Source organism: Drosophila nasuta, chromosome X, assembly GCF_023558535.2.
Source record: "Drosophila nasuta strain 15112-1781.00 chromosome X, ASM2355853v1, whole genome shotgun sequence".
In the NCBI taxonomy this organism is placed as follows: domain Eukaryota; kingdom Metazoa; phylum Arthropoda; class Insecta; order Diptera; family Drosophilidae; genus Drosophila; species Drosophila nasuta.
The window spans coordinates 6,172,547-6,197,863 of record NC_083459.1 but is presented as its reverse complement, the minus strand read 5'-3'; the positions used below and the strand labels follow the sequence as shown (position 1 = coordinate 6,197,863).

At 38.6% G+C, this 25,317-nt stretch overlaps 6 protein-coding genes across 13 annotated transcripts in view; 2 read left to right on the top strand and 4 right to left on the bottom strand.

Moving 5' to 3' along the window:
- Window positions 1-4,412, bottom strand: part of LOC132797152 (disks large 1 tumor suppressor protein) — a 37,858-nt gene extending 33,446 nt beyond the window's left edge. For 3 of the 8 annotated variants that reach the window (XM_060808679.1, XM_060808680.1, XM_060808686.1), the window contains exons 1-3: window positions 3,496-4,411; window positions 1,951-2,082; window positions 246-370 (exon numbers count right to left, since the gene is read on the bottom strand). In XM_060808679.1, the coding sequence (XP_060664662.1) occupies window positions 246-370; window positions 1,951-2,082; window positions 3,496-4,378 (1,140 nt within the window). In that variant the 5' untranslated portion in view covers window positions 4,379-4,411. Of the gene's footprint in view, window positions 1-245; window positions 371-1,950; window positions 2,083-3,495 lie in introns of all 8 variants that reach the window. The other 5 variants (XM_060808681.1, XM_060808685.1, XM_060808682.1 and 2 more) reach the window with 3 other exon arrangements.
- Window positions 4,413-10,382: 5,970 nt separating this feature from the next.
- On the top strand, window positions 10,383-11,783 carry LOC132795141 (uncharacterized). Its single transcript, XM_060805642.1, has 3 exons — window positions 10,383-10,555; window positions 10,612-11,149; window positions 11,293-11,783. Exons 1-3 carry the CDS (start codon window positions 10,473-10,475, stop codon window positions 11,689-11,691), a joined length of 1,020 nt encoding a protein of 339 aa, XP_060661625.1. The 5' UTR covers window positions 10,383-10,472; the 3' UTR covers window positions 11,692-11,783.
- Window positions 11,784-11,786: 3 nt separating this feature from the next.
- On the bottom strand, window positions 11,787-12,830 carry LOC132795143 (mitochondrial import inner membrane translocase subunit Tim8). The gene is made up of 2 exons (XM_060805644.1): window positions 12,561-12,830; window positions 11,787-12,490 (listed from the first exon to the last, which is right to left on the bottom strand). Exons 1-2 carry the CDS (start codon window positions 12,648-12,650, stop codon window positions 12,317-12,319), a joined length of 264 nt encoding a protein of 87 aa, XP_060661627.1. The 5' UTR covers window positions 12,651-12,830; the 3' UTR covers window positions 11,787-12,316.
- A 135-nt stretch (window positions 12,831-12,965) lies between these two features.
- LOC132795140 (tyrosine-protein kinase hopscotch) lies at window positions 12,966-20,380 on the top strand. The gene is made up of 10 exons (XM_060805641.1): window positions 12,966-14,500; window positions 14,576-14,736; window positions 15,544-15,750; window positions 15,824-16,143; window positions 16,217-16,679; window positions 17,623-17,975; window positions 18,043-18,572; window positions 18,650-18,816; window positions 18,879-19,046; window positions 19,118-20,380. Exons 1-10 carry the CDS (start codon window positions 13,337-13,339, stop codon window positions 19,341-19,343), a joined length of 3,759 nt encoding a protein of 1,252 aa, XP_060661624.1. The 5' UTR covers window positions 12,966-13,336; the 3' UTR covers window positions 19,344-20,380.
- A 665-nt stretch (window positions 20,381-21,045) lies between these two features.
- Window positions 21,046-21,852, bottom strand: LOC132795142 (uncharacterized). The gene is made up of 2 exons (XM_060805643.1): window positions 21,602-21,852; window positions 21,046-21,538 (listed from the first exon to the last, which is right to left on the bottom strand). The coding sequence occupies exons 1-2, from the start codon at window positions 21,805-21,807 to the stop codon at window positions 21,379-21,381; spliced, it is 366 nt and encodes a 121-aa protein (XP_060661626.1). The 5' UTR covers window positions 21,808-21,852; the 3' UTR covers window positions 21,046-21,378.
- A 489-nt stretch (window positions 21,853-22,341) lies between these two features.
- On the bottom strand, window positions 22,342-25,185 carry LOC132795991 (segment polarity protein dishevelled). Its single transcript, XM_060806983.1, has one exon. The coding sequence runs from the start codon at window positions 24,679-24,681 to the stop codon at window positions 22,822-22,824; it is 1,860 nt and encodes a 619-aa protein (XP_060662966.1). The 5' UTR covers window positions 24,682-25,185; the 3' UTR covers window positions 22,342-22,821.
- Window positions 25,186-25,317: the final 132 nt, after the last annotated feature.

Here is a 25,317-nt window from a genome sequence, read left to right as displayed (position 1 = left end):
TTGAATACAGGTTAAACATAATAAAAACGACTACTTAAGGTACTCTACAAAGAGAGAAAGAGAGAGAGAGACTTTGACACATCCCAAATAAACAACAAACATTAACTGAAAATCAGTCTAACCGTCAATAAATCAATCAATCTGCAGTTTTCCAGCTTTCTAACAATGATAATTATATCAAAAGCTAACTAATTGATAATCTGATCAGTCTACATACTTAGGTAAATAGTTCATATTCCACTTACATCGGCTATCTTAGTGGCCTGTCCATCCTTCTCCCATTTGGTTGCAATTTGCAAAGTTTCGGCGGTCTTTTGTTGTATGCTTTTCGAGTCATCCAATAATGTCAATTCATAGAATTCTTGTATATCTGTAAGGCATAAAAAAACATAAATTAGTATTATTCGAATTTTCAATGAATAATGTTTTTTAAAGTTTTCTATCGTAAAATATTAAGAGTATGTTTATTTTTAAGGACACACGAACTTCTTTATAAATCTTATTATTTTCTTTTACAATACATTTGTAATAAAATTACTTTACATTATATTTATTTAGCATAGAATTGAATTATTTCATTTAAATTTATTATCTTTACTATCTAATTCCATAAACTGCAAATGTGTCACAACAAAATTATATTGCTTATATTATAGGAACTTTAAGAGAACTAAATTTTAAATTGTTGAACATCAATTTTCCAATCTAACTAGATCTTGGGGACTCCCATTCACTTTACATTGTAGAAATGGATTCCTAAAGTTTACTCTCTTCAGTTTCTAATTTCATAAATTGAAAATATACAAAAAATTCAATTTCTTATATTAAAAGAACTTAAGAGAACCAAATTTCAATTTTTAACATTAATTTCCCAGGAAAGGATTCTTTAATTTAAACTCTTTAGTATCTAATATCATAAATTGAAAATGTTCAAGAAATAAAATTGCTTATATGAAGGGAAGAGAACCAAGTTTTAATTTTTGAACATCAATTTATCGATCTAACTATATATCGAGCACTCCAATCCGATTTGGGACTATCTACAATAAATATAAAAAAGTATTATTTCATTATTTCAACTGTAAACATATCTTTAATTCATTTAAGACTTTAAATTTTTTGCAGTGTACTCTCACATTTCAGTCAAAGTCACAAAATGCAAAGCACAGCAAAATAACTTATTGTTTAAGCCTGGTCACACTAATCGCTACAAATCTGTGTACAAATCTGAATACGATTCTTCGTAGAGAGACTGAGAATTGTGATACAAATTGAACAAAACACAATTTGAGTAGCAGAAAAATGCTGCTGTCAACTGCAACAATAACACAAGAAGAGAGGGAGAAAGAGAAGAGGAGGGGAGGAGACGAGACGAAGAGAAAGGACAGTGTGCAACAAAGTTTAGCGCACTTTTCAGGTCAGAGGTCGATGGGTAAGGGAATGGAAATGGAAATGTGGGATGATGGCTAACCAATCAATATGCTGACGGTGTATGTGTGTGTCGGTGTATGTGTGTGTGTGTGTGTGCTATAACAAAAGTCAAGTGGCCTAAATGTAAAATTGAATGTGCTCATTTAATTTCCTGTCGACGTCACAGCAGAGATGCCAATATGTATATATACACGAGTATCTCTATAGAGACACAATACATACACACACACATATCAGTATATACATACATATATGCGCACTTATGTACACACAATGTGAACTGGAAACGTTTGTTTATGCAACCGACTGGCACTTGAATTAACGAGTGCGACAAACGACTTCGAGTTCGAATACGAGAATGCGAGCATATCAAGTTATAAGTGCTTCTCTAACGGTTCCTCTCTTCCTCTCTTTCTTTCTTTTCTGTTTTGTATTTAGCCAGAATCAGCTGAAAGTCAATTCCATGCCACAATACGATTCACAATTCTAGAAACCGAAACCACAATCCAAAGTACTCACCAAGCAGAGCCTGAAAGAGGCGGGACTTGAAGATGCGGATGACTCTTTCGATTGCTATACGCAGGGCACGATCTTGTGGCTCCGACAGACGTGCATGATAGTCTTCGAGCAGCTCAAGAGCTCGATGAGCTTCTGCAAAGACCAAGAAAAGATAACAAATGACATTAATATTAAGTATGCATTTGAAATTCTTATATATACATATATCATCTTTGAATAAAAACGAAAATTATTATCAATAATTTGCATAATAAATCAATCCATAGTAAAAACTGAAATTATTATCAATAATTTGCATAAAAAATCAATCCATATTATAAATAATTCCATATTTCAAAAATTTCAGCTCTTAAATTGTTATTACGAGTTTTGCAAAATAAAATAAAGTGAAATTCCTATAAAAAGATGAAATTAATATAATTTTAAAAAAAAAGTATTTTTCACAAATTTCAGCTCTTCAATTATTATTACGAGCTGTGTAAAATAAAATAAAAGGAAATTCCTATAAAAAAAACTGCATTTTCTATCAATAATTTGCAAAATAAATAAATCGATGTTTCACAAATTTCAGCTCTTAATTTATTACGAGTAGTGCAAAATAAAATGAAGCGACAAATAGTTAAAGTTTTCTAAGATTACAGTAAACTTTGCTAAGAATTAATTTATTGTCATAATCTATATTTTTTTTAATGCTTATGTAAGTTTGCATTCTGTTGACTTTTGACCAATTTTATTGGTCAAAGCTACACAGAGAGAAAAACATCTAAATTGCAAAGTAGATTTCACATCTTGATTTAAGATTTTATCGATCTTAAACAAAAACAATCTTGAAATAAGATTTGTAAATTAAAAAAAATCTTAAATCATGATTTTTATGCTAAATTGAATTAAAAAATTAAAATTAAAATTAAAAACGTTTTATTTTAAACTTAATATCTTGCTTCAAGAATTATTTATACTAGGTTGAAAAGGAGATTCCTAATCTGGACTTAAGATCTTTTCGATTTTAAGAAAAAAAAAAAGAATTTTGTTCTTGTTTCTTAAAATGTTGGAAATGTTCCTTTCTTTAAAATTAGAACCTCATTTTTGGTGTTGTTGTGTCAGGATTATAATCTTGAAAACTAAGAAATCTAGATTTTTTGTTGAATTTTAATTTTGATTTAAAAAAAAACCTTTTTGGGTCACTTTTCACATCATACAATCTTGATTAAAGATTTTATTCTTTTCTTTGTGTGTATGATAACTATTTATGGAAAAGGCTTTCCCTAGAATTCAATTCTAATTTATAATAAATAACCATATAAACTTTTTGAATATAGGTAAATATTCCCATATTTAGATGTACAATATTATTATTGCAGATATCCTATGAATTCCCATTTATATATCGGTCTTCTACTCTCCTCTCTATTTCAATGTCTTCTGTCATCTCTAGCATCTTAGATCTTCTTCTTCCTCACGCTTTCGCTAACATACTTTTGGGGTGTTATACGTCCATTCCTAGGCAATTACCTAGACGATACACCTGCATAATATATGGCTCACTTTGTGTATCGAGGAACTGTTCATCCGCTGTCCCCTCCTCCTGTTCCTGCTCCACCTTTTTCTCCCTGTGGCCCGCTCTATTCCCGTGATGCTCCTCCAACTGTTCCCCTTGCGTGTTAAAGTCCATCGACTGTGGCTCTGCCTCAAGTTGCTGCCGCTCAAAAGCCTCCATGGAGCTGCAAAAGCGACTCAACTCCATGCGCAAACTCTCCGAGCTGCTCTCGATCGCTGCGCCTCCCAAGGCACCCAACTGCGAATCCTTCGGACGCCGCAAGCTACCCGAGGAGATGGCTTCGAATTCATCACGCGACACATCATCGCTCTCGGATTTGTCAAAGTACCCGGACTCGACATCGGGAGTGCGCTGTTGCTCCGCTGAAGCAGACGAGGACAACATGTGACCATACTCGAGCAGATCCTGGGCGGAATAGAAGCATTCGATGGACTCCCGCACACTATCGCTGTACTTGACCAACAGAGGTTCCCTTTCCCGTTCCCGTTCCCTTTGAGGTACTTTCGCAGTTGGCGGCACCTCAGTGATGGCAGCCAGTGGCTGATGCTCCTCCTCCTCCTCGACTTGGACATCGATTTGTTGCTGTTGCTGCTGTTGATGTTGAATTTCTATGGCTTCCGTTTGCATGAGCACAACGAGCAGTTGCTCGGCTTGAGGGGCATCGATTTGTTGCCTAATTGGGTCAGCGGGCACATCGCAGGAAGAGTTATCATCGTTATCGTTATCGTTATCATCGTCATCCTCATCGTCATCGACACCAACGGAGGAGTCCTCATCGACATCGTCGTGAAATGTTTTGTCATCGCTGCTGAGCAACTCTTCATTCGGATCGCTGCTCTTCTCTCTATCCGAATCGCTGTCTGAATCCATCTTTTCTTTGCTTTTTTTTTTGTATTCCCAACCACTCACAACTTGTGCAGCGTGAAGACAACGCTGAACTGATGGTGTTTGAACAGCCAACCCAACTAGCCAACCAACCCAAGTGTGTGTGTGTTCAATAAATCAATAAAGATTGACTTAAAAAACAGAAAGCAAAATTAGCAGTCCCCCCCTGTTGACCAACCTGACCAGGTCCAAACTATTTATGCTTAACCTTTTGTCTCTCTTGTTGTCTGTCGCTTGGCAACCCCGACCCTCGAACCCCGAGAAGAACAGAATACTGCGAGTTATTAGATCCTTGGGGTCAGCGCACAGCATTATTGCATGACATTGCCATAAAGTCGGACAGACACAAATATATCTACCAGATATAGCTACATATATCTGTAATTTATTACATGAGCATCTTAGGCGTCTTTTGTAAGCACGTCACATGCTTATGTTGACCTTCATTTATTGCCCATTTCAAAAAGTTTGGCAACGTTTGCATCTCGATTTCTTTTTTCTTTTTTTTTTGTCGGTATATTTCTTCTATTTATTGTGCGCTTAGTTTTTGGTGCAATGGACATGATGATGCCTGTGGATTGCACAGCAGCCATATAATCGAAATTCGTATATACTATAATATAATATGTATACTATAATAATATGCCCATGACAATGTGAATGGGAAAAGACTTTTTAAAATTGCTTCTTTTTTTTTGCACGACTCCTTAAAATCAAATATTTCAAATTGGTGCGCAATTTCAGTCATTAAACTTGAATTGTATAACAAAATTTTTTTGATAAAGTGGAGAAAAAAAATGCAATTCTAATACTAATCACATTTCTTAAATTTTCAACTTTTTTATAAAATAAATTAAATAAATATTTAATAGATAAATCCAACCAACTGATGTTATATATAATAGCAGGACTCATTGGAAATATGCTATTTCTGTTAATTTAATATTAATTATACAATTGTAAATATTCGTATTGGAAATATTCTAAATAAAATACATTTTTTTTCTCAAATTAATAAGAAATTATTTTCTTAAACTAAAAAAAAAATAAAATAAATAACCAATGACAGATAATACAAAGAAAAAACTGATAAAAGTTTTTATTTAACCTTTAAAATGTGTTATAAAAAAGTGACAATGTAAAATGAAGAGTTCCAAGATTAGAATCTTTCAACAAAAATCGTAATAAATCTTTCAACAAAAATCGTAATATTTAAAGCTATGAAAGATGTTGTGTATATTTTCAAAGCAAATATTAATTTTAAAATTCAATATGAAACTGTTATTATAAAACACTTTCGATATAGCAAAACAAACAAAGTAGCTATTCAACAGCTAATCAATTGACACCTTCAAATTATTTGTACAGGGTATTCAAATAATATTCATAACACATATGGAAATGTGCTTGACAAACATTTCTAACACAAATCGTATGCTATAATGAAACAGACAAAAAAAAAACGCTTGACGTGCGAAATGAACTCGTAATAATTTTTGGCTGGCATTTGATCGACTTGTTATTCAATTGTTTATACTATATATGTATGTACATATATAGAATTTATATGGACTTGGAATATTTATTTATTGCATATAGTCAATAAACCGCAAAATGTTTTCTTTCATCTAAAGTAAACAAATGCGTGTAATTAAATGAAATTTGTGGAAAATAAATAAAAGCATCAAGATATGATTGTGAAGAAATATTCTTAAATTCTTACCTTGCTTTTTCACTGGCATTTTGTGGCTGTTGTATATATAGTATATTTTATATTGTTTGTTGTTCTTGTTATTATTATTTTTGATTTTGTTTTTCTTGTTGTTGTTATTGTGACTGCAGTTTTTGAGCCTTTTGCTTGTGTGTGTTTAGTTGAATGTCGTTAAACTCTATTTATCACTGTTTGTGTTATAAGCTTGGCTGTAATATTTCTGTTATACGATTTGTTATACAAAATGCACACTAATACATGCATACACACTGAGTGCATATGTATGCGTATATTGCGTATACTAAACGTTGCTATTTATTATAGTTTTCAATATATTTTTATTCTTGTTGGATTTGCGTTGCGTTGTCTGCCACTTTGTTGCTATTATCGTTTTTTGTTTTTCTTTCTCTTTCACTCTTTTACATTTATGTTTTTTATATCACACATCTGAATGCGTATGTGTGTGTGTGTGTGTGTGGAGTAATAATGGTTATTAAACATATATTTTTATGTTTGATGTTGAAATTAAGTTTATTAATTGATCTTTGCACATCTCATTATAGTTCACATAATTAACTGTGACAGCTCACAGACGCTCACACACAAACACACGCAGCAAAACAGCCAAAATAAAATATAAAAAAAAGTACAAAACCAAAAAACCGTTGCGATGTCGAAATTTTTGTCGCCCAAAAATGTTGTTTGCGGGCAACGCCGCGACTATTGTCTGATTTTTTTTTGCTGTCCTCTGTCCACTATGTCCGCTTTGCGCTGTCTGCCAGGCTACACAAACACAAACACACACACACATACAAATATGCGCTGCTTTTTCGCTATTTCAGCGAATTCTCTGCTCTCAGGCACACACGCAATCTATATATATATACATAAATATGCATATATGCTGAATTATGTTGGAAACGGCAGCTATTCAAAAATTGTGTGTATTATTTTTGGGTAATCTTTTTGTTTGGTTACAGTTTCTTTTTAATTTTGTAATAGTTTGGAGTTGAAATTGAACAAATTTATGTTATATGCTTTATGCGTGACACCCGCGCGCCCCCACAAAAAACAACAACTGACTCTGACTGCCTGCCTGGCTAACTGAGCGTGCGAGCGAGCGAGCAAACTAATTGCCTGCCTCTCTGTCTGCCTCTTCGTCGTAGTTCCTTGAGAGCGGCGCGCAGCAGTGTTGCCATATTATAAATCAAAGCACGAAACAAAAACAAAACGAAAATTCAAATTAAAAGCTCATTGCTTGCGATCTGCGAGTAAAAAAAAAACATTTAAAAACGCTTCAGCAATAATTAATGCTTATGCTTCCAGCGACCATTTTCCCTCAAATTCGAAATGCTCTCTTAATGAAGTTCACAAAAACACATTCACAAAAAAAAAATTGAGCAAAAGGGCAACACTGTTGAAGAGAGAGCGACGTGCTCAATTATTTGTTGCCCTCTTTGACGCTCAGCGTCAATATCACTTGCTAATTTGAGTGGCGACATCTTGTTCAACTTGCAGCTTACTCAAAATGTATATAGACGTGTGTGTATGTAGATGTGTGTGATCAAGCATTGAGCATTTATGTATTTATAATTAATAAATAATTTGTTATGGCAAGCGCCACAAAGTAGGCTAAGAAAGTTAAAGTTGAAGCTGAACTTTATTTAAGCAGCACAGTTAGATAGAAATGTAACATTCGAATTTAATCAAACTTGCATTTCCTTAGCATTGCAATGCATATTGCTTTTACTGCCAGCAATCGAAGTGCGAAAGAAGAAGAGCGAACGACTAAGAAGAGCTGATGAACAAATGAGAACGCAAATGTGCGCGTGTGTGTGTGTGTGTGTGTTGAAGACGACGAGTGAGGATGAAGAGTGGGCAGCGTGATGGGGTGGGATGGGGAAAGGTTGGCAGCGCCGGCAAGTTCAATCACCTCGTGCTGCTTGGCATTACAAGCCGATTACTGCACAGCCTTCTCTTCTCTTCTTATCCTGTCGTTTGTCGTTTCATTTCGTTTCGCCTAAACAGGGCCAATTGATTGGGCTGCGTTCGTTCGGTTGTTCATTCGTTCAATAAGTAATTTATATTGTGCTGTTGCTGCTTTGGCAGCAGCAATTATAATAATTACACGTGGCATATGATTGATATGCACAATGAAATGTTCTTAAATGCCAGCTTATATGTAAGACTTGAATTAAATCCAAACGACTTATTGTACATACACATACACACATATATGTATATATACACATATAGTGTGGTGTAATCATCAACGATGTGTATATTTCATTTACATATCTCTCACTAACACGCACAAACACACATACATTTAGATGTAGGTTACACGTGCAGGTCGCACATGTACATATATACACACACATACACGCACATGCAGAGCTCATTAAAGTATGCTATAAAAAATACCAAGAGTGTTAGTAGATGTGTGTGTGATTGTAGTATCTACCATAAAGTACATTTTCGATTTCCATTTCGATTTTTTTTTGTGTTTTTTTGTGTTCTTCAAGTTTGCTTGAGCGACACACCGATAAATTTATGCGATGACCTTGACGCGCATCGCTGCGTTGTGATTTTGCTGTATGCGATGTATATGTGTGTGTGTACTTAGGGTCCCGTTAAATGACGTGCAAACAAATTGATGTACTTAGAGACCTGCTAAATTAATTGTACATATGTATGTATTCATGTACATACATATGTATATGTACATCTGCAAGAGACATTGATTTATTTTATTACGTTTGTATGTTTTGTTATTTTGCATTAATGCTATTTTTAGCTTAACCCAGCAAACTTTGTTACATACATGTAAGTGTGTGTAAGAAATACATACATTTTTCTAATGTATGTGTGGCATAATTAAACATTGCTGCTGAATTTGCCGCCAATGCGAATTAAGTCAGTACATAAGTATGTATACATTCTTATGCATATATCTGATGTACATAATGTATGATGAGATTTTTTATGCGCCTACAAGTATGCTTTTATGTGTTTTGTCAGTTTTCTATTGTTCAGGTCGGTTGTTGTCTGTTGAAAGTTTTCACTCACTCCCGAACGTTAAAAAAAAAGAGAATGCAGAAAAACGTTGGATAAAAAAAAGGTTTCGTCGTTTTCGCGCACCGTTATGAGCTCACTGACGCTTGGGGCAGCTGATGCTGCGGCTGTCACGTTACACACACATACACGGGCAAAGGCATACACACATACACAGAGAGAGATACACATACATATATAGAGTTGTATTTGATGTTCAGCAGGGCACTCATCACTATTCATTTTTAAACAACATCCCTCGCTTACATGCATACGAACATACATCTACATAGTTAAGTATGTACTGCTGCATACATAATATGGACCGTATAAAAAATTGAAGAAAAAATACAACACACACAACCACACAGATAATCATCAATCGCAAAGACCCGAGAGGACCGTTTTTTAATTTTTGTTTTTTTTTTTGTTACATATGCACACACTTACACTGTACATAGAGAAGAGATATATGTACACACTATTTTTCGTAGTTACATCTGCGTGTGTGTGACATCAAAATATTGTAACTACCATTGTTTTTTTTTGTTAAATATGTGTATCACAAATTGAAATTGCAATTGGAATTTACATACACGCTCACACGTTAAGAAAGGACATGCGTTTGGCACTGGCCTCAGGCATTTTTTGTATTACTTTTTTGCTGTGTTTAATAAAATAAATTACAGTTACGGTTTGCGTTTGCGTTTGGCATGAAGCACGTTGAGAATATATATGTTGTATATATGTATATATTACGGATTTTCTGCTCTCTCTCTTATAAGCTCGCAAGTTACTTTGGCTGGCTGCTCTGGCTCTGCTGACTGCCTCGCTTTGCCTTTGCCGTTGCCTGCCAGTCTGTCTGTCTGTCGGACAGTCTGCCGTTCTGTCTGTCTGCTGAAATCGACGCATGCGCAGTGCGTGAACATTCATTCGCCAAGCCGACCGCACAGCAAATGCAAGCAGTGTGACCACAAACGATTATTTGAAATGTACCAAAAACTACTGGTGTAGCTAAGAACTGACTACACTACAATGAATATTTCACACAATTTCTTGTAAAATTATGCGAATTTTTGAACTTTTATTTAATTTAGTATTTTTCTTGCGTCGTCGCACTACTCCTTTTTAATCTGTTAAGTATAACCAATAGGATAATTGATGGAGCATGCCTAGTCATTTATCGATACATATCGGCAATGTAGTAACCGTAAACAGCTGATCACGCTGTCAGTTGACAAACGTGACCACGAGTCACTGACATTTATTTGTTGTTCAAACGCATTTCGTTTATTTTTTTGTTTTGTTATAATAATGGCTCGAAAGCGTAAAATTCCTGTAAGAAAACATCACGGTGTACGTGACCCGCTGCAGCAAATCGAACAGCGTGAAAAGAAGTAAGTAGCTTAAAGAACATCCATAGCATATTTAAATTAAACAATACGTTTTTTAGACTAGCCAATGTGACAAACAATCCGCCCACTCAAAAAGACGATCAACGCGGTTCCTACAAATTTCAGCAGTTCAAACGTTTGGCCGACACTGCCAAGGCAGGCAAAAAGCTCAAATTCGGAGCTGTGGGCAAAGAGGATGTGCCCAAAGCAACAACATCGAAGCAGCCAAAGAAATCGCAATCCAATAGCAATAATAAACATACCAACATTAAGCAGCTGGCCGATGAAACGGATGAGGACTATTTGCGACGTGTGAATCGAATGACAAGCGCATCGGTGCGCGAAGCACAATACGAGGCCAAATACGGCGTGAATGTGATACGCAATCCGCAGACAGGCGAAATAACGGTTCAGAAGCGGCCCAAGAACGAGATCGATGAGCTGCTCAAGCAGAAGCAAAAGGAGCGCCACCTAGCGAAGAGTGGACGCAAGAAGCAACAGAAGAAGACGGCAAATCTAATGGATGCGAAGACCAGCAAGGAGCTGATAAAGCGTGCCTACAAAGAAGCAGATGAAGAGGACGACGATGATGATGAGGTGAGTTCTTCTAGCATAGATTTATCATATCAATCGGTGCTTAGTGCAGACACAAACCATACTAATATGTGCCTAGCTAAGACACGCACCAAAAGAGCACGAAGCATATTTGAACATTATTTGTAATGTATTCCTATTTGCAGACTGCTGGGCCTACCGAATACAAACGGGATGTCTTCAAATTTGGCGAAATTGTGCATGCGCCGCCCACGCTTAAAACGCTGCCACGGAAGGCGGCCAAAAACGAGACTGTGCCGCGTCCAGGCAGCAAATCGAATCTTCTGCTCAAGTCGCTGATAGAGAAACCCACATCGAGCGCAGACACTGTTGAATCATCAACTTCGTCGTCGCCCGTCAAGGCGAAAAAGAAGAAGCTGCTGAATGCTACGCCAACGAAACAACAACTGAAGGGCAAGCGTAAAGATTTGCCAGCTGCCACACGCAACATGCTAGAGGGGGAGCGCAGCAAGATGATTGATTTGTATCGACAGCTGAAAAAAGAACATAGCAACAACGAGGCGACGACGACGATACGTCGTTAGTTAGTTAACATTGTTGTAATGTTTATTTATCTTTTATCAAACATTCTCAACCTTGGAAGAACCCAAAAAAATGCGAGAAAAAATTAACAAAAAAAAACAATATAGTACAATGTATTTTTTCCTAGTTCATCTTGCGTTTCTTTTCGTCTTTCAGATTGTGTGTGTGTGTGATTTATGTTATTCTTTCTTCTTGCTCTCGGTTTTTTTTTTGGTTTCGGAATTTTAAAGTTTCGGTCGCTGCACGGTGAAACGACAGAGGATAAATTTAGCACCGTTTTGTGTCCAAAAGAATATATTCGGAAGCCACAAAAAAAGAGAAAGGAAAAGGGTAATAGCAAAAACTCTTCTAACGCTTCTTACATGGTAAATTTTTAGAAATTACGTGTAAAGTTATTTAGTTTGGTTTGGTTTTGTTGTGGTTGTTGTTGTTATTGCGATGTTAAACGATAAACGATAGTAAAACGGAACACAAGGGTATTCGATTGATTGGCCAGCCTCCACACACATAGCTATCGAACATGTGCGCTCCACTAACGGTCCAACTAATTGATTACAGCAGTTGTTGTTGTTGTACTTCTTACGCCACACAGTATTATTGTTGTTATTGCAATTGCGTTTGCAGCAATTACATGCCCCCACTTTGCTTTTGCAGCATTTGTGCAAAACGTTGTGTGATCAGGAGCGAGGTATCAATGAAGCGATCCACACAATTGCTGAGGCACGTCTCTGTGGCATGATCCAGCTTGGTGCTCGGCTTCCCAATGCATTTCTCCCAGCAAATTTCATTGAACTCATGTATCTATGCAAATCACAATTGTTGTATTACTTAATATGCTCCGGCATTATGCATACAAGTTTGTGTCTGTTACCTGTGCATTAACTTGCGCCTTTTGTTTCTCAATCATGAGAAACTCTTGCAGTTCCTTATCGTTACCGGATAGATTCTCAAAGTCAGACATGATTACTCTATTGTATATGTAAGATGTAATAACACGTTGCAATTACGTTTGTTCAGTCAATTTACAAATGAAATAGCACGAAAGAAAAAAAATGTTTGGTCTGTTTGTCCCACGGCTACTTAGAATTTTTTGTATTTTGTGCTTTTGCTATACGCCGAGTGTTTTTTGAGGTTATATAAAAACTGACACTGTTAGCGTTGCCAGAGTGTTTTTGACCCAAAAAAAAACCTGGTGTTGGGAAACAACACGAACATGGTGGGGGCTGCAACAAGTTATCGATAGTTTGCAACTTGGACAGCCACACAAAAAAAAAAAAAATTTGCTATTACTGCATATTACTCTTTATTTTTTTTTTAGTACTCCGTCTTTTGTATTTATATATTTGTAAATTGTTATAGCGTGTGCGTGTGCGCCTCTGTGTGTGTGTGTATGTGTGCACACGAAAGACGCAGATAGTTTTATATACATTTTTGTTTGTTAGGTTTGTGTTGCAAGTGCAAGAGAAAAAAGGAAAAGGAAAACAACAACAACAGCAACAACAACAACAAACTGCATATTAATGAGGTGGCGACGCAAGCAACAACCGACGACAACCACAACAACAACACGATTTGTTGATTAGAAAAGTGCGAGTGTGTGTGCGTGTGTGTGTGGTTGGTTGCTTGTGTGGCCGCGAAAGGAAAGAAATGGACGACAGCAGCAGCGGACGCACTTCGCTGGCGGACAGCAGCAGCCTGGCAGCGTCGTCGCTGCGCAGCGGCGGCAGCTCAAGTCAGAACATTGCCAACGATGGCTACATACACGTCTACAACTTTCTGAAGGACGACTATGATCGCTTTGCGCCCACACTGCTCGCCGAGGAGATTTCCTGCATGATGTGCCGCCAAATGGAGATATTGCCAGCGGCGCAATTGTTGTTCGGCATACGCGAGCACAGCAGCAGCGGGAGCAGCAGCAGTAGCTCTAGCAATAACAACAACTCGCACAGCAGCAGCAGCAACAACAACAGCGCCAACTGCAACAAATGGCAATTGGCTGGCGAACATTTGAGCTGCAACGTTCGCTATTGCTTTCGCATGCGATTCCGGGTCCCTGAATTGGATCGCCAACTGTCCGAAATCGATGCCAATTGCCATACGTATCTGTATCATCAGATGCGCTACGACATGTTGCACGAACAGATCCAGGAGATACGCTATCCCGATCACAAGGACAAGGTCATGGGCCTGGCGGTCATGGATATGCTAATCGATAAGGAGGAACGCCAACTGGCGGCCCAGGCGGTAGAGAAGGCCTACAAAACGTATTTGCCCCGCAGTCTGTGGCGGGCACATCGCATCTTTGTGCGCGCCAAAATCCGCAGCACATTCCGCCAGCTGAGCGTTAATCAGCCGGCGGTCGATAGTCTGAAGTGGCATTATGTGCATCAGATTTGCCATTTGGCACCCACATATTTGACGGAACAGTTTAAGGCCACCGTTGAGTATTTCCCCAACGAATCGACCACAGAGCCGCCAAGCCTGAGTAGCGGCATTGGGAGCAGCAGTCACAGTATCAGTCACTCGACTCGGACGTCGACCACAACGCTGGTGACAGGCTCGAATACAACGCTGTCGACGACAGTCACCGCACATCATCCACGCAATGATAGCAGCAGCAATGGCAACGGGTCGCAGTCAGCAGCATCACAGCAACAACATCATCGGCATCAGAATCATCAACATGCACAGCGTCGCGTGTTGCAGCAACAGATGCCCAACACAATACCCGTCTATGTGCGTCTCTGGTTCCATGATTCAGCCGAGCCCGGTTTAAAAGTGGCACGCGTCACCTCAGAGGCCACGCTCAAAGTGAGTAATTGCTCAATTTCCTTTGAAGTAGATATTGTAATCTTGAAAATGCATTTCTTGCACTTGCATTTGCAGTGGAGTCTCGTCGCTGTGGTCGAGGACATCTTCTCGCTGTACAAGGAGAGCGAGCAGCTGGTGCGCATGGAAATTGTCGGCTTTCCCAAGGGTTATCACATGCGCTTCGAGACCGAACACGAAATGAAATCGTTCATCTCCTATCTGGGCATTTATATTAGGTAAAACAATCAGCAGCAGCGCAGAATTTTAAGCAGCCTTCTATAATCTACTGTTAAGGTTTAGAATTGAATGATTCAAGCAGTCAGTTAGCATAAAAATAATGGCATATAAGTGTATCAAAAGCATGGAAGCAGCCCCCTCGCTCTTACCGTTTAGACTTGATAATCAAGCAGAAAGAATATTGTCAGAATAAGAACATCAAAAGCACAAGCTATAGAATGTAGTAAGGTCTCAAAATTGCAACCTTCTATCTTCCACTTTATTGAAAATTGATAATTAATGCAATCAATGTCAGCGCACAAAATATCAATATTGCAGCCTTCTAGCTCTTACTGTTGAGGCTTAGAATTAGTCAGCATAATGAATAATGTCAGAATAAGTATATCGAAAGAGCATGCAAGCAGAATTCGGTCAAGCATAAGCTAAAGAATATACTTTCAGCTGCCAAAATTGCATCCTTCTAGCTTCTACTTCTTTGGAAATTGATAATTAATGCGGTCAGAGTCAGTTGTATAATATTATCGCATCAGAAGCACGAAACGCGACATAACGGCATTCGAAATTTAATACCATTTCTAAAAATGAATCGTTTGTTCGTTGGGCACGTTTTGTCGATTGAAAATCAATTAATTTATGTTTTTCAGTTTGTGAGAATTTGCCAGATCAATTGAACTATTTATTGCAGTATTTATTTCAATCAGCAATTGAATAATAAGTGCATAAAATCAACATTTAATGCAGCTAAGAATTTCAATTAGTTTAATGACTTTATTTAATTTACACTCTCTCTCTCTTCCAACTGACAGATTAACCGTGAAGTGGATGCAGGACTTGTGCCCGTCGTACAAGACGCCCTCGCTGGAGGAGCTCGATAGACTGTGCTGTCATGGCCCCATCGGTGGCGGCTATTCGTTTATGAAGCTGCACGAGAATGGCGACAAATGTGGCAGCTACATTGTGCGGCAATGTGATCGTGAATACAACACCTACTACATCGACATCAACACACGCATGTGAGTTAAGCTTGACACAACTATAAGTCATTGATTTGAAAATATTCAATATACTATATATCGTATATTTTAGCGTGGCTCGCAACAGCGATCATGAGCGCTGCCAGACGGAAACGTTCAAGATTGTGCGAAAGGAGAAGCACTGGAAGCTGGCCTACAATGGCGATGAGCACACATTCGATCAGCTGCCGGAGCTGGCGCAATTTATACGCACTGATAGCAACGATCGCATACGCATACCGCCATCGAAGTATGACAAGCCGCCGCTGTTGCTGCTCTGTTTGCCAAAAAATCTGAAAACCAAAAAGACTGAAATGGAATTAAGCGAAGGCGAACTGCAGCGTCGCAATGCCCAGATATTTAATCCCAAAACCGATTTGCAATGGTATCGAGGTGAGAGACAAAGATTTCTTTCACTCTATTGACTGTATTTATAAATGAAATTCCTGTTAATCCACACACACAGACTCGATCAATCACAGCGATGATGACAAAGTGTTTACCATGCGGGGCGATTGGATACAACAGGGTTCGTTCAAGGATGTTCCCGTCACCATGAAGATGCTGAAGTACGATGCCAATTTCCAAGAGTTCACACAGCTCGCGCACACCTGGAGCTTAATCCAGTCGCCGCAGTTCATCAAGCTCTATGGCCTGACGTTATCGGTGCCCTACACCATGGTCATGGAGTACTCCAAGTATGGGCCACTCAACAAATTCCTGTTGGCGCATCGCGATCTGAGCATGTATTGTCTGCTGGACGTGATGCATGGCTTGGTGCGTGGCATGCACTATCTGGAGGATAATAAGATCATCCATAGCTACATACGCTGTGCGAATCTGTACGTTACCAAATACGAGCCCGAGAAGTATGTGCTCGATGCCAAAATCAGTGATCCCGGCTACCCGCGTCCCTACAAGCAATCAGAGTGAGTATCTTTTATACCCGCTATCCATAGAGTAGAAGGGAAATGAATGTAACAGGCAGGTGAAGGCATCTCCGATCCCATTAAGTATATTTCGAGATGATATGACCATTTGTCTGTCTGTCCGTCCGTCCGTGAAAACACTTAGATCTCAGAGACTATAACAGTTAGAGCTATAATTGTTTTTCGGCTGCACTTCTAATGTTTGTACACAGATCAAGTTTATTTAAAATGTTAGCCACACCCACTTCTGCCTCAGCAAATTGAAAAACAAATGTAATTTTGAAGCTAGAGCAACGATTCTTGCTACATACAATACAATAACTAAGTATTTAAGATTCCTGAAAATGTTGTTAATAGAAATTATTATTTGAGAAATAGTTTTGTATGGGGAAAAGTTTACTTACTACGGGTCTTAGCTGCTTTGGCTGACAATCTGGTATATTTCAGTATTCTATGCTATATTTGCAATGTTGCTCTATATATATATATATATATATATATATATATCTATCAAAAATGGCCTTTAGTACATTTTAGTAGTTATGTGGTATATTACTACGGATCTTAGTTGCATTGACTGAACATCTGGTATGTTTTACCCTATGGTATATTTATAATATTGTACTATATCAATATACTAAATATAGCTTTCAGCTTTTTTAAGTATTCTTGTGGTATATTAATTTGGTATACCAAATATATATATATATCGGTATATTTCAGTATTTTTGTGGTATATCAATTTGGTATACCAAATATACATATATCGGTATATCTTAGTATTTTTGTGGTATATTAATTAGGTATATTTTTATAATAATACCGCACTTTTTTCGCAATTATTCAAAATGAGCAGCAGATATCTCACTTTCATTGAATAACAACTTATAACAACTCAAAACAAATATTCAACTAATTAATTCACTGCTTTTTACCTTCCCAGCTCTGCGTGGATACCCATCAAGTACTACAACCACTTGGAGGCCGCCAAACAGGACTCGAGCACACAGCTGTGGGCATTTGCGACGACCATCTATGAGATATTCTCGCGTGCACAATGCGCACCGGATCGAATGAAGCAACGCGATCTCATACGCAATCGTTCGATCGATGGCGGCATATTGAAGCCGCTGCATCAGCGTCTGTGCCCCACCGAGATGTACAACACGATCATGGATGGCTGGAGCGATGATCCCGAGAAGCGTTTCAGTCACCACGACATCTTTACGCGCCTCAATGCGATCAAGACGCGACTGCAGCGCAACTACGATGTGCCTGAAACCGAAGCCGAATCACGTAAGAGTTGCATTATCAAATTGACAATATTCAAAACTAATTCTCTGCCCCTCTCGTTTGCTTGCAGTGGAGTTCGCTGAGGATGGCGACTATCAGGGCGAATTTATGGTCATGAATAATGGACATGGCCAGATGGCAAATGGTCGCCATGAATCTGAATGCGAAATGGACGAGGCAACCGCTCGCAATCTATTCAGCGGTCCAGGTGAATTCTTTTCACACTCACACGATCTGCCGCTGGTCATGCAACTGTCCGACTGCAAGGTGATTTATCGCGAGAAGCACAAGATTGGCCAAGGACACTATGGCACCGTTTATCGCGGCGAACTCGAATATCATGACAAGGAACGTCCCACTGAACAGGTGGCCATCAAGAAACTCAAAACGGTGCAGGTGACCAATGATTTTATACGCGAAATTGATATCATGAGGAAACTGGATCATCCCAATGTCGTAAAGTTCAAGTATTGGGCAGAGAAATCGCTGAGTATTATTATGGAGTACTTTGAGTATGGTTCATTTATTGTGTATCTCAGTTCGCGCAAGCCAAGCCTAACGAATGCGCGTCTCTTGGCCTTTGCCTTGGACATTGCCTGCGTAAGTGAAACGCAAAAGATTTCTAACGATGATTTGTACTCAATTTGAATTTCACACTTTTTATGACGTACACACAGGGCATGAACTATTTGTCCGGCAAGGGGCTAATACATCGTGATCTGGCGGCGCGCAACATTCTAGTCGATCGTTCGTGTGTGAAAATCTCAGATTTTGGTCTGGCGCAATTCGCCAATGCTGATGGCTATTATTATGGCATCAGTCAGCGCGATATACCCATCAAATGGTAATTGAAATAATGCTGTAATTAATACAATTTCCTCCTTTATTAATTCATTTATTTTCTAGGTACTCGCCGGAGGCCATTGAGACCTGCAAATTCTCATCGTATTCAGATGTTTGGAGCTATGGCGTAACGCTCTTTGAAATGTTCTCGCGTGGCGAAATACCGAATCTGTTGCCTGGTCAGGAACTTACACAGGAAGATTTCCTCAATCGACTGCGACGTGGCGAGCGGTAAACATTCCAAATGAGACCTTTAAAGACATTCTATTGAATCTTTTCTTCCTGTGTGTTGTAATTTGTAGGTTACCCAAGCCAGAGCTTTGCACAGACTTTGTGTACAATGAGTTGATGCGTCCCTGCTGGCATGAGACGCCCAAATCGCGTCCCACATTCTATCAAATCATACAGATCATTCAAAGTGAAATCGGCGATAATGTTGGCAATCTCGAGCAGCAACAGCAACCACAGCCACAGCAACAGCAACTGCAGCAGCAGCAGCATCACAGAAGCGGATTGGAAGATGAATGACACGAACTGCCGGCAACACTTAACAACGAATTATAATCATGAAGGATGAAAAAGAGAGAAAAAAAACACAAATGGACTGGGGAGAAAATTGTCTCTTTATTTTTTTTTTTTGGCTTAATTATCAGCGTTCACCTTGGCCTAGCCGTGTGTCGTGAACACGCAACTACAATTTGTTGATGTTTTTCATTTATTTCGTGTAGTATTTTAAGTTGTTATACTTTCACACACTCACACACACACACCAACAACCCTTGTACTTCCCCCTCTCCACACCCTGCTTGAATCACCCACCCACATAATTGAGGCGTTTTAAAAACGCCAGACGCACGTGCTTTAACAGCAACAAAGTTTGTTTAAATTTAAGCTAAATATACTTATACACTACTACAACTATTCTCGCACTATATATACATAAATGAATGTGCTTTCCCCCCCATACACACTCTCTCTCCCCCTCAAAACAAAAAAAAAGCACAAACAACAAGCACATGCACTATGCCTATCTCTTTTTTCTAATCCTTCATTTTACTTTTATGTTTAAAGCATTTAAACAATTCTCATTTTAGTTTGTTATAACTTTTTAGACAACATTGTTAAATATTGCTTAGCTTGATGTAATTTTAAAATGTACAAAAAACACATAAAAACGAAAACAAAACGAAAAAGAATTAACGAAAATTATTTGAAAAAAAAAACAAAAAAAACTGCACAAACGCTTTTGCAAGCGTAACAAAAACCCTAACGCAATCAGGCGAATAAAATAATGATATATATATATATATACATATATATATATTGGTATATTATCTAATACTAATTTACTCAACAAATCTACTATGTGCACATATAGATTATATATTCTATATAATAATATATATATATATATATCCTTTGTAAAAACGCTAATTGACTACGGATCACACACACAGAGAAGTCAATTATAATTTATGCATATATATATATATACTATATATATATATATATGAACACATATGCCATTTAAAAATAAATAAAAACAACGAATACATTAACTAATTTGATTTTGTCCATCATTATTTATTCTGTTTCCCTCATTATTCAGTCACCACAAATTGGACTCTAATTTTTATTTCCAAATTTCTCCAGAATGTTAAAACACACAATTCATACATATATCTGGAATTGAAGAAGCATACTATAACTATGACCAATATAAATCAATGCAATTACAAGAATTCCCTGTGGGAAAGCGAAAGAATTTAACAATTGAATTCAATTTTACATTTCTAAACTTTATATTTAGTTATTCGCTCTCAGGGATACAAGGATACAAGAAAGCAAACTAATAGTTCAATTTTTAATTTTTTTTAAACTACATTTAACTTTTGATCTTAAATATATATATATTTTTGTATTCTTTTCATAAAATTTGTATTTAATGATATTGTTTATTTTCTAAACTTATTTTTTCCTTAAGATTATTATCTTGAAACTATAGTCAACTGCATTAAAAAAGCAATAGCATTGTTCACACATAACCGAAAGAGATAGCGAATAGTAGGAGGAAGCGAGAGAGTGATATACGAATGAATTGCAGGGAATGAGCACCATTTTAAGATAAATGAAAAATAGATATGAACAAACAATTAATGTACTATGAACATAATTCAGATAAGAAAAGTCGAATTCACTAAAAAGAACAAACACGTTAAGGTTTATATATATAATGCATAAATATATTGTGTATACACTATTGTATGTATGTTAAAAATAGACTACTTAAATATAATTATTTACAAAAAATTCGTTATTCTAAGGGGATGAAAATATATGATGTGGAAAAGATTTAAAAATACGATAGATTGCCGGGAAAAGATTCAATTGAAATTAAGAATTTTAAACGAGCTTAAATTAATTAGCACTGTTAACTATGATATAAATAAAAAAAATAATAAACAGACAATTATGTCTAGTGTCCTAATGAATGTGTCTCTTTTGAAATTCCAGTTCCTTTTTGGATCTAGTTAAACTGCATGCTATATGGATTAATTGTGTGCTAGGAACCCTCCGTCTTCTTCTTCTTTAGGGTCTCTAGAACACCGGCAAAGTTGGCAGTCTTCTTCTTCGCCGATTTCGGTGTCGAAGTCTGGCTGCGCACACGCATTTGAGTTGGCGCCACATCGTCACTGAAATCAAAGTCGTTTGCCTTCTGTGGCCTGCAAGCAAAGAATAGCAATTAAATATTTATTCCATATGCTTATTTTAAGCGCTTGTCTTACTCTTGTTCAACAGCTTCGGTGGCTGCTTCCAGCTCTTTGTTGTTGACGCCGGCGCTGGCATCTGGCGACGGTGGACGACGGCCCGGGAATTGCCACTGGAGTTCTGGTATGTTGCCCGCTTCGAGCATTAAATAGTAGCTTTCTAGTTCTTCGGCATTGGCCGAGAATTTATCAGACGCAGTCGAAGTTTCAACTTCTGTTGACATTTCTAACAAAAGTTGCCTAAACACAATACAGGGTGACCGCACCGCTGACGATAAGAAATACCAAATACCACCATACTCACCACTGGGAGTTATCGATAACGATTTAATTTTTTTGTAGTGTAATGACAAATAATATTGTTATTATAAATTATACTACACTATTTATTGCTATGAAAACTTCATCATTTACAAACCGAAATTTTAGAACTTATACTTTTTTAGAGCGTTGCCAGACACCCAATTGCAGTATTAATATACTACTGCATACATTTCGATTTTTGACATAGTGCTGTAAAGCGTAAACCGCGCGCCTAATTCAAAATAACAGTGTAAAAGCTAGCAAATAATCTATATTTGTAAACGATACATTTTTCTATTGTCAATGCGCTTATCTATGCAATTTTGATATTTTTATCGTTCACATTGGCAGTGGATAGGAAGTTTTTGTGTTTGTTTTATCACAAGGAGCTGAAAAATCAATAAATCACACATTCAAGATAAGAAAGTGCTTAAGAACACACAAATAAATTGGCAAAAATTATGCATTATATTTTTTATTTGTTTTTTTGTTGTTGTTTGTTTTTGTTTTTGATTACTAAATTCTTAGAACTTTATTCAAAATTATCATCTCATTCTTATGCTCATTACAAGCTGGCTTCCATTCATCCCATGCAACTTGTTCTCTCTCTCTCTCTCTCTTTCACTTTCATTCTCGACGCGCTCTCTTTCTATCGCAATCGCATTCGTGTAATCCATGCTGCGGAGGCGTCACGTCTCGAGCTAATCCTACTTGACACAGTGTCCACATCATTATCATCATCATCATCATTATCATTATCATCGTCAATATCTTGCGACTTCGTTATGATCAGCTTCTTATAAATATACATATTATATTGTTTTGTTTTTGTTGTTTTCTGTTTCTGTTTCTGTTTTGCTTGTATACTCGTATATGTATAAAAAGAATAATTATATTAATTAATAATAAACACACAATTTCATTGCAAAAGATTTCTACAATACGTAATTAAATACGGATACGTCCTGATCGTTGGTATTGCCACCTCCACCACCACCGCCTCCTCCGCCACCGCCACCGCGATTCGATGAACCCGATGATTTATTGGAGCCATGCGCAGCGATCGTTAGCTGATTGGTCTGATGAATGACCGAGGTGATGTCACTCTGCGACGCCGAGATATCCTTGCTGGTGAGCACATCTGAGCTGCTCGAACCGGACGAAATGTGACGCTCGGCGATGCCATATTGTATCGGCTGATAGCCGTGACTTGGATTATATGTGGCCGAGTATGGCATATAGATTGGCGGATTTGGCAACGGACCAATGTCGCTGGTGATGCTCTCGGTGTCCGCATGACTCAATGCCCCACCGCCATGCGGTCCACCGACCATGCCATGGGGATTATTGTGCATGCCGGCCAATCGCATATTTGGATTACGCTCCTCGTTCACCACATAATAGCATTGCTCGGAGAATGTCAATTTGTTCACGGTATGCTTGATGAAATTGTTGCGCAACATCGCCGACACAATGCGTCTGGCCTCGCGTCGATCCTGCACATCCTCCACATTCTCGAGCACCCAATTTACAGCATCGGCACCAATAAATGCATTCGGTATGGTTATCTTCAGCCACATGCGATCACGTATCTCGAGGCCACTGTCCGGTTTCGTCATGGCCTTCACAATCTCCTCAATGTTGTTCTGATCGAGTCGCTCCTTGATCGGCTCCGGTATATCGGCCATAATACTGTCATGTGAGGTCAACGCTTGTGTGTGCGCCACCCAAGCGCCGGGATCAATGGGACGCACCGGTTCCGTGCGCGGTATGGTGAAATAACCCTTGGGATTGGGATCCCAACACTTGGCCACAACCAGTTTGATCGGACCCGGCTTCTGGACGACTTCGCGCAGCACACGCACCGCCTCGTCATTGGTCATATTCTCGAAATTCACATCGTTCACCTGCAATATCATGTCACCCGGCTCGATGCGACCATCCAAGGCGACGGCGCCGCCCTTCATGATGCTGCCCACATAGATGCCGCCATCGCCGCCGCGATTCGATTGGCCGACAATTGAGATGCCCAGAAAGTTAACGGCCTCCATGTTGATCGACACCGTGATGATGTTCAGCGACATTGTCGAGTCGGTGATCGAACTGTACGAGGATGTGCGCGACATGCTGGGCGCACGCTTTTTGCGACGCTGCGGCTTCTTGCGGACCTGCAACCGTTGCACGCTGCTGTAGTCGGTCATGTCGCGATCCAAGGTCAGTTCGGATTCGGTGCCAAACAGGCTGGTGGAATCCAGATCGCTGGAGAGCACCGAGGCCGATTGATATGTGAGTGGCGGCGCTTGCAGCAGTTGCAGCGGCAACTTGTGTTGCTGCTGTTGCTGTGTTGATTGCTGTTGTGTTTGCTGTTGTGATTGCTGTTGTAGATGCTGTTGCTGCTGCTGCTGTTGTTGTTGTTGCTGTTGTTGCTGCTGTTGTTGCATTAGATGAGTGCGCACACGCATTTCGCATTCACTTGGCGGCAGCTCGGAGCAATTGTCGGATTGATTGGTGCCATCGGCGGAGACGAGCCACGAGACGACGCGTCCATTGAAGCAAGGCAATATGGTGGCATCGTCGGCGATCTCCTCTTTGACGACACCAAAGTCCGCGTCCATCGACTTGAAGAAATACTTGTAGTTGTTGTTCTGTTTGTTCAGCACCAGCTTAAAGTCCTTGAGCGTCACCTGAGCCGAGCATATGGGTATTTTGACCAAATATGGAGTGCTCTCATCGTCGATGTGATAAATCACCTTCGTCTCTTGTCCATTATTTGTTGCTCCGCGCTCGGTATCCATTTTGATGTTTGTGGGGGGTGGAGGAGGCTGCCTAACTTATACAATGTAATTTCTTAAGTTATGTGTATTACTATATGTGTTAAATATTAATTATGCAGTTTCCACAGTTTTCTTCGTTTTTTTTTTGTTGTCTGCGTTTTTCCCTTTGCGCTCGCTCTTCTTCTATGCACTGTATGTGTACTCCTCTCGTTTCTGCTTGTCGCTGTGCTTCTGCTTTTTTGGGTTGGGTTGTCAATGGAGCCGCAGCAAGCAGCGCTCCTCCTCCTTCATTTGCTCCCTCCTCTGTTCGCTCCTACACACACACACGCACACACAGACCACATCAATCAGCGCAATTGCTTGCTGCCGCACACTTTTACTTTGTGTTTTTTTTGCGTTAGTTTTTCTTTAGTTTTTTCTTGTTTTTTACTTTTTGGTTGGGCGTTTATAATTATAATTTTTTGTGGGGAGACAAAATATATATATATAGGTAAATAATTGACAGCGCTAGACTGATATCGATACGTGTATCGAACCAGGGATGCTCAACACGTTCGCCGCACATACTCACACACGCACGCATACGCGATAGTTATCGATGTGAATTTTAAACAAGCCAACTTCAGTGTGACCGCCGATGTTGGTATTATGGTTGTT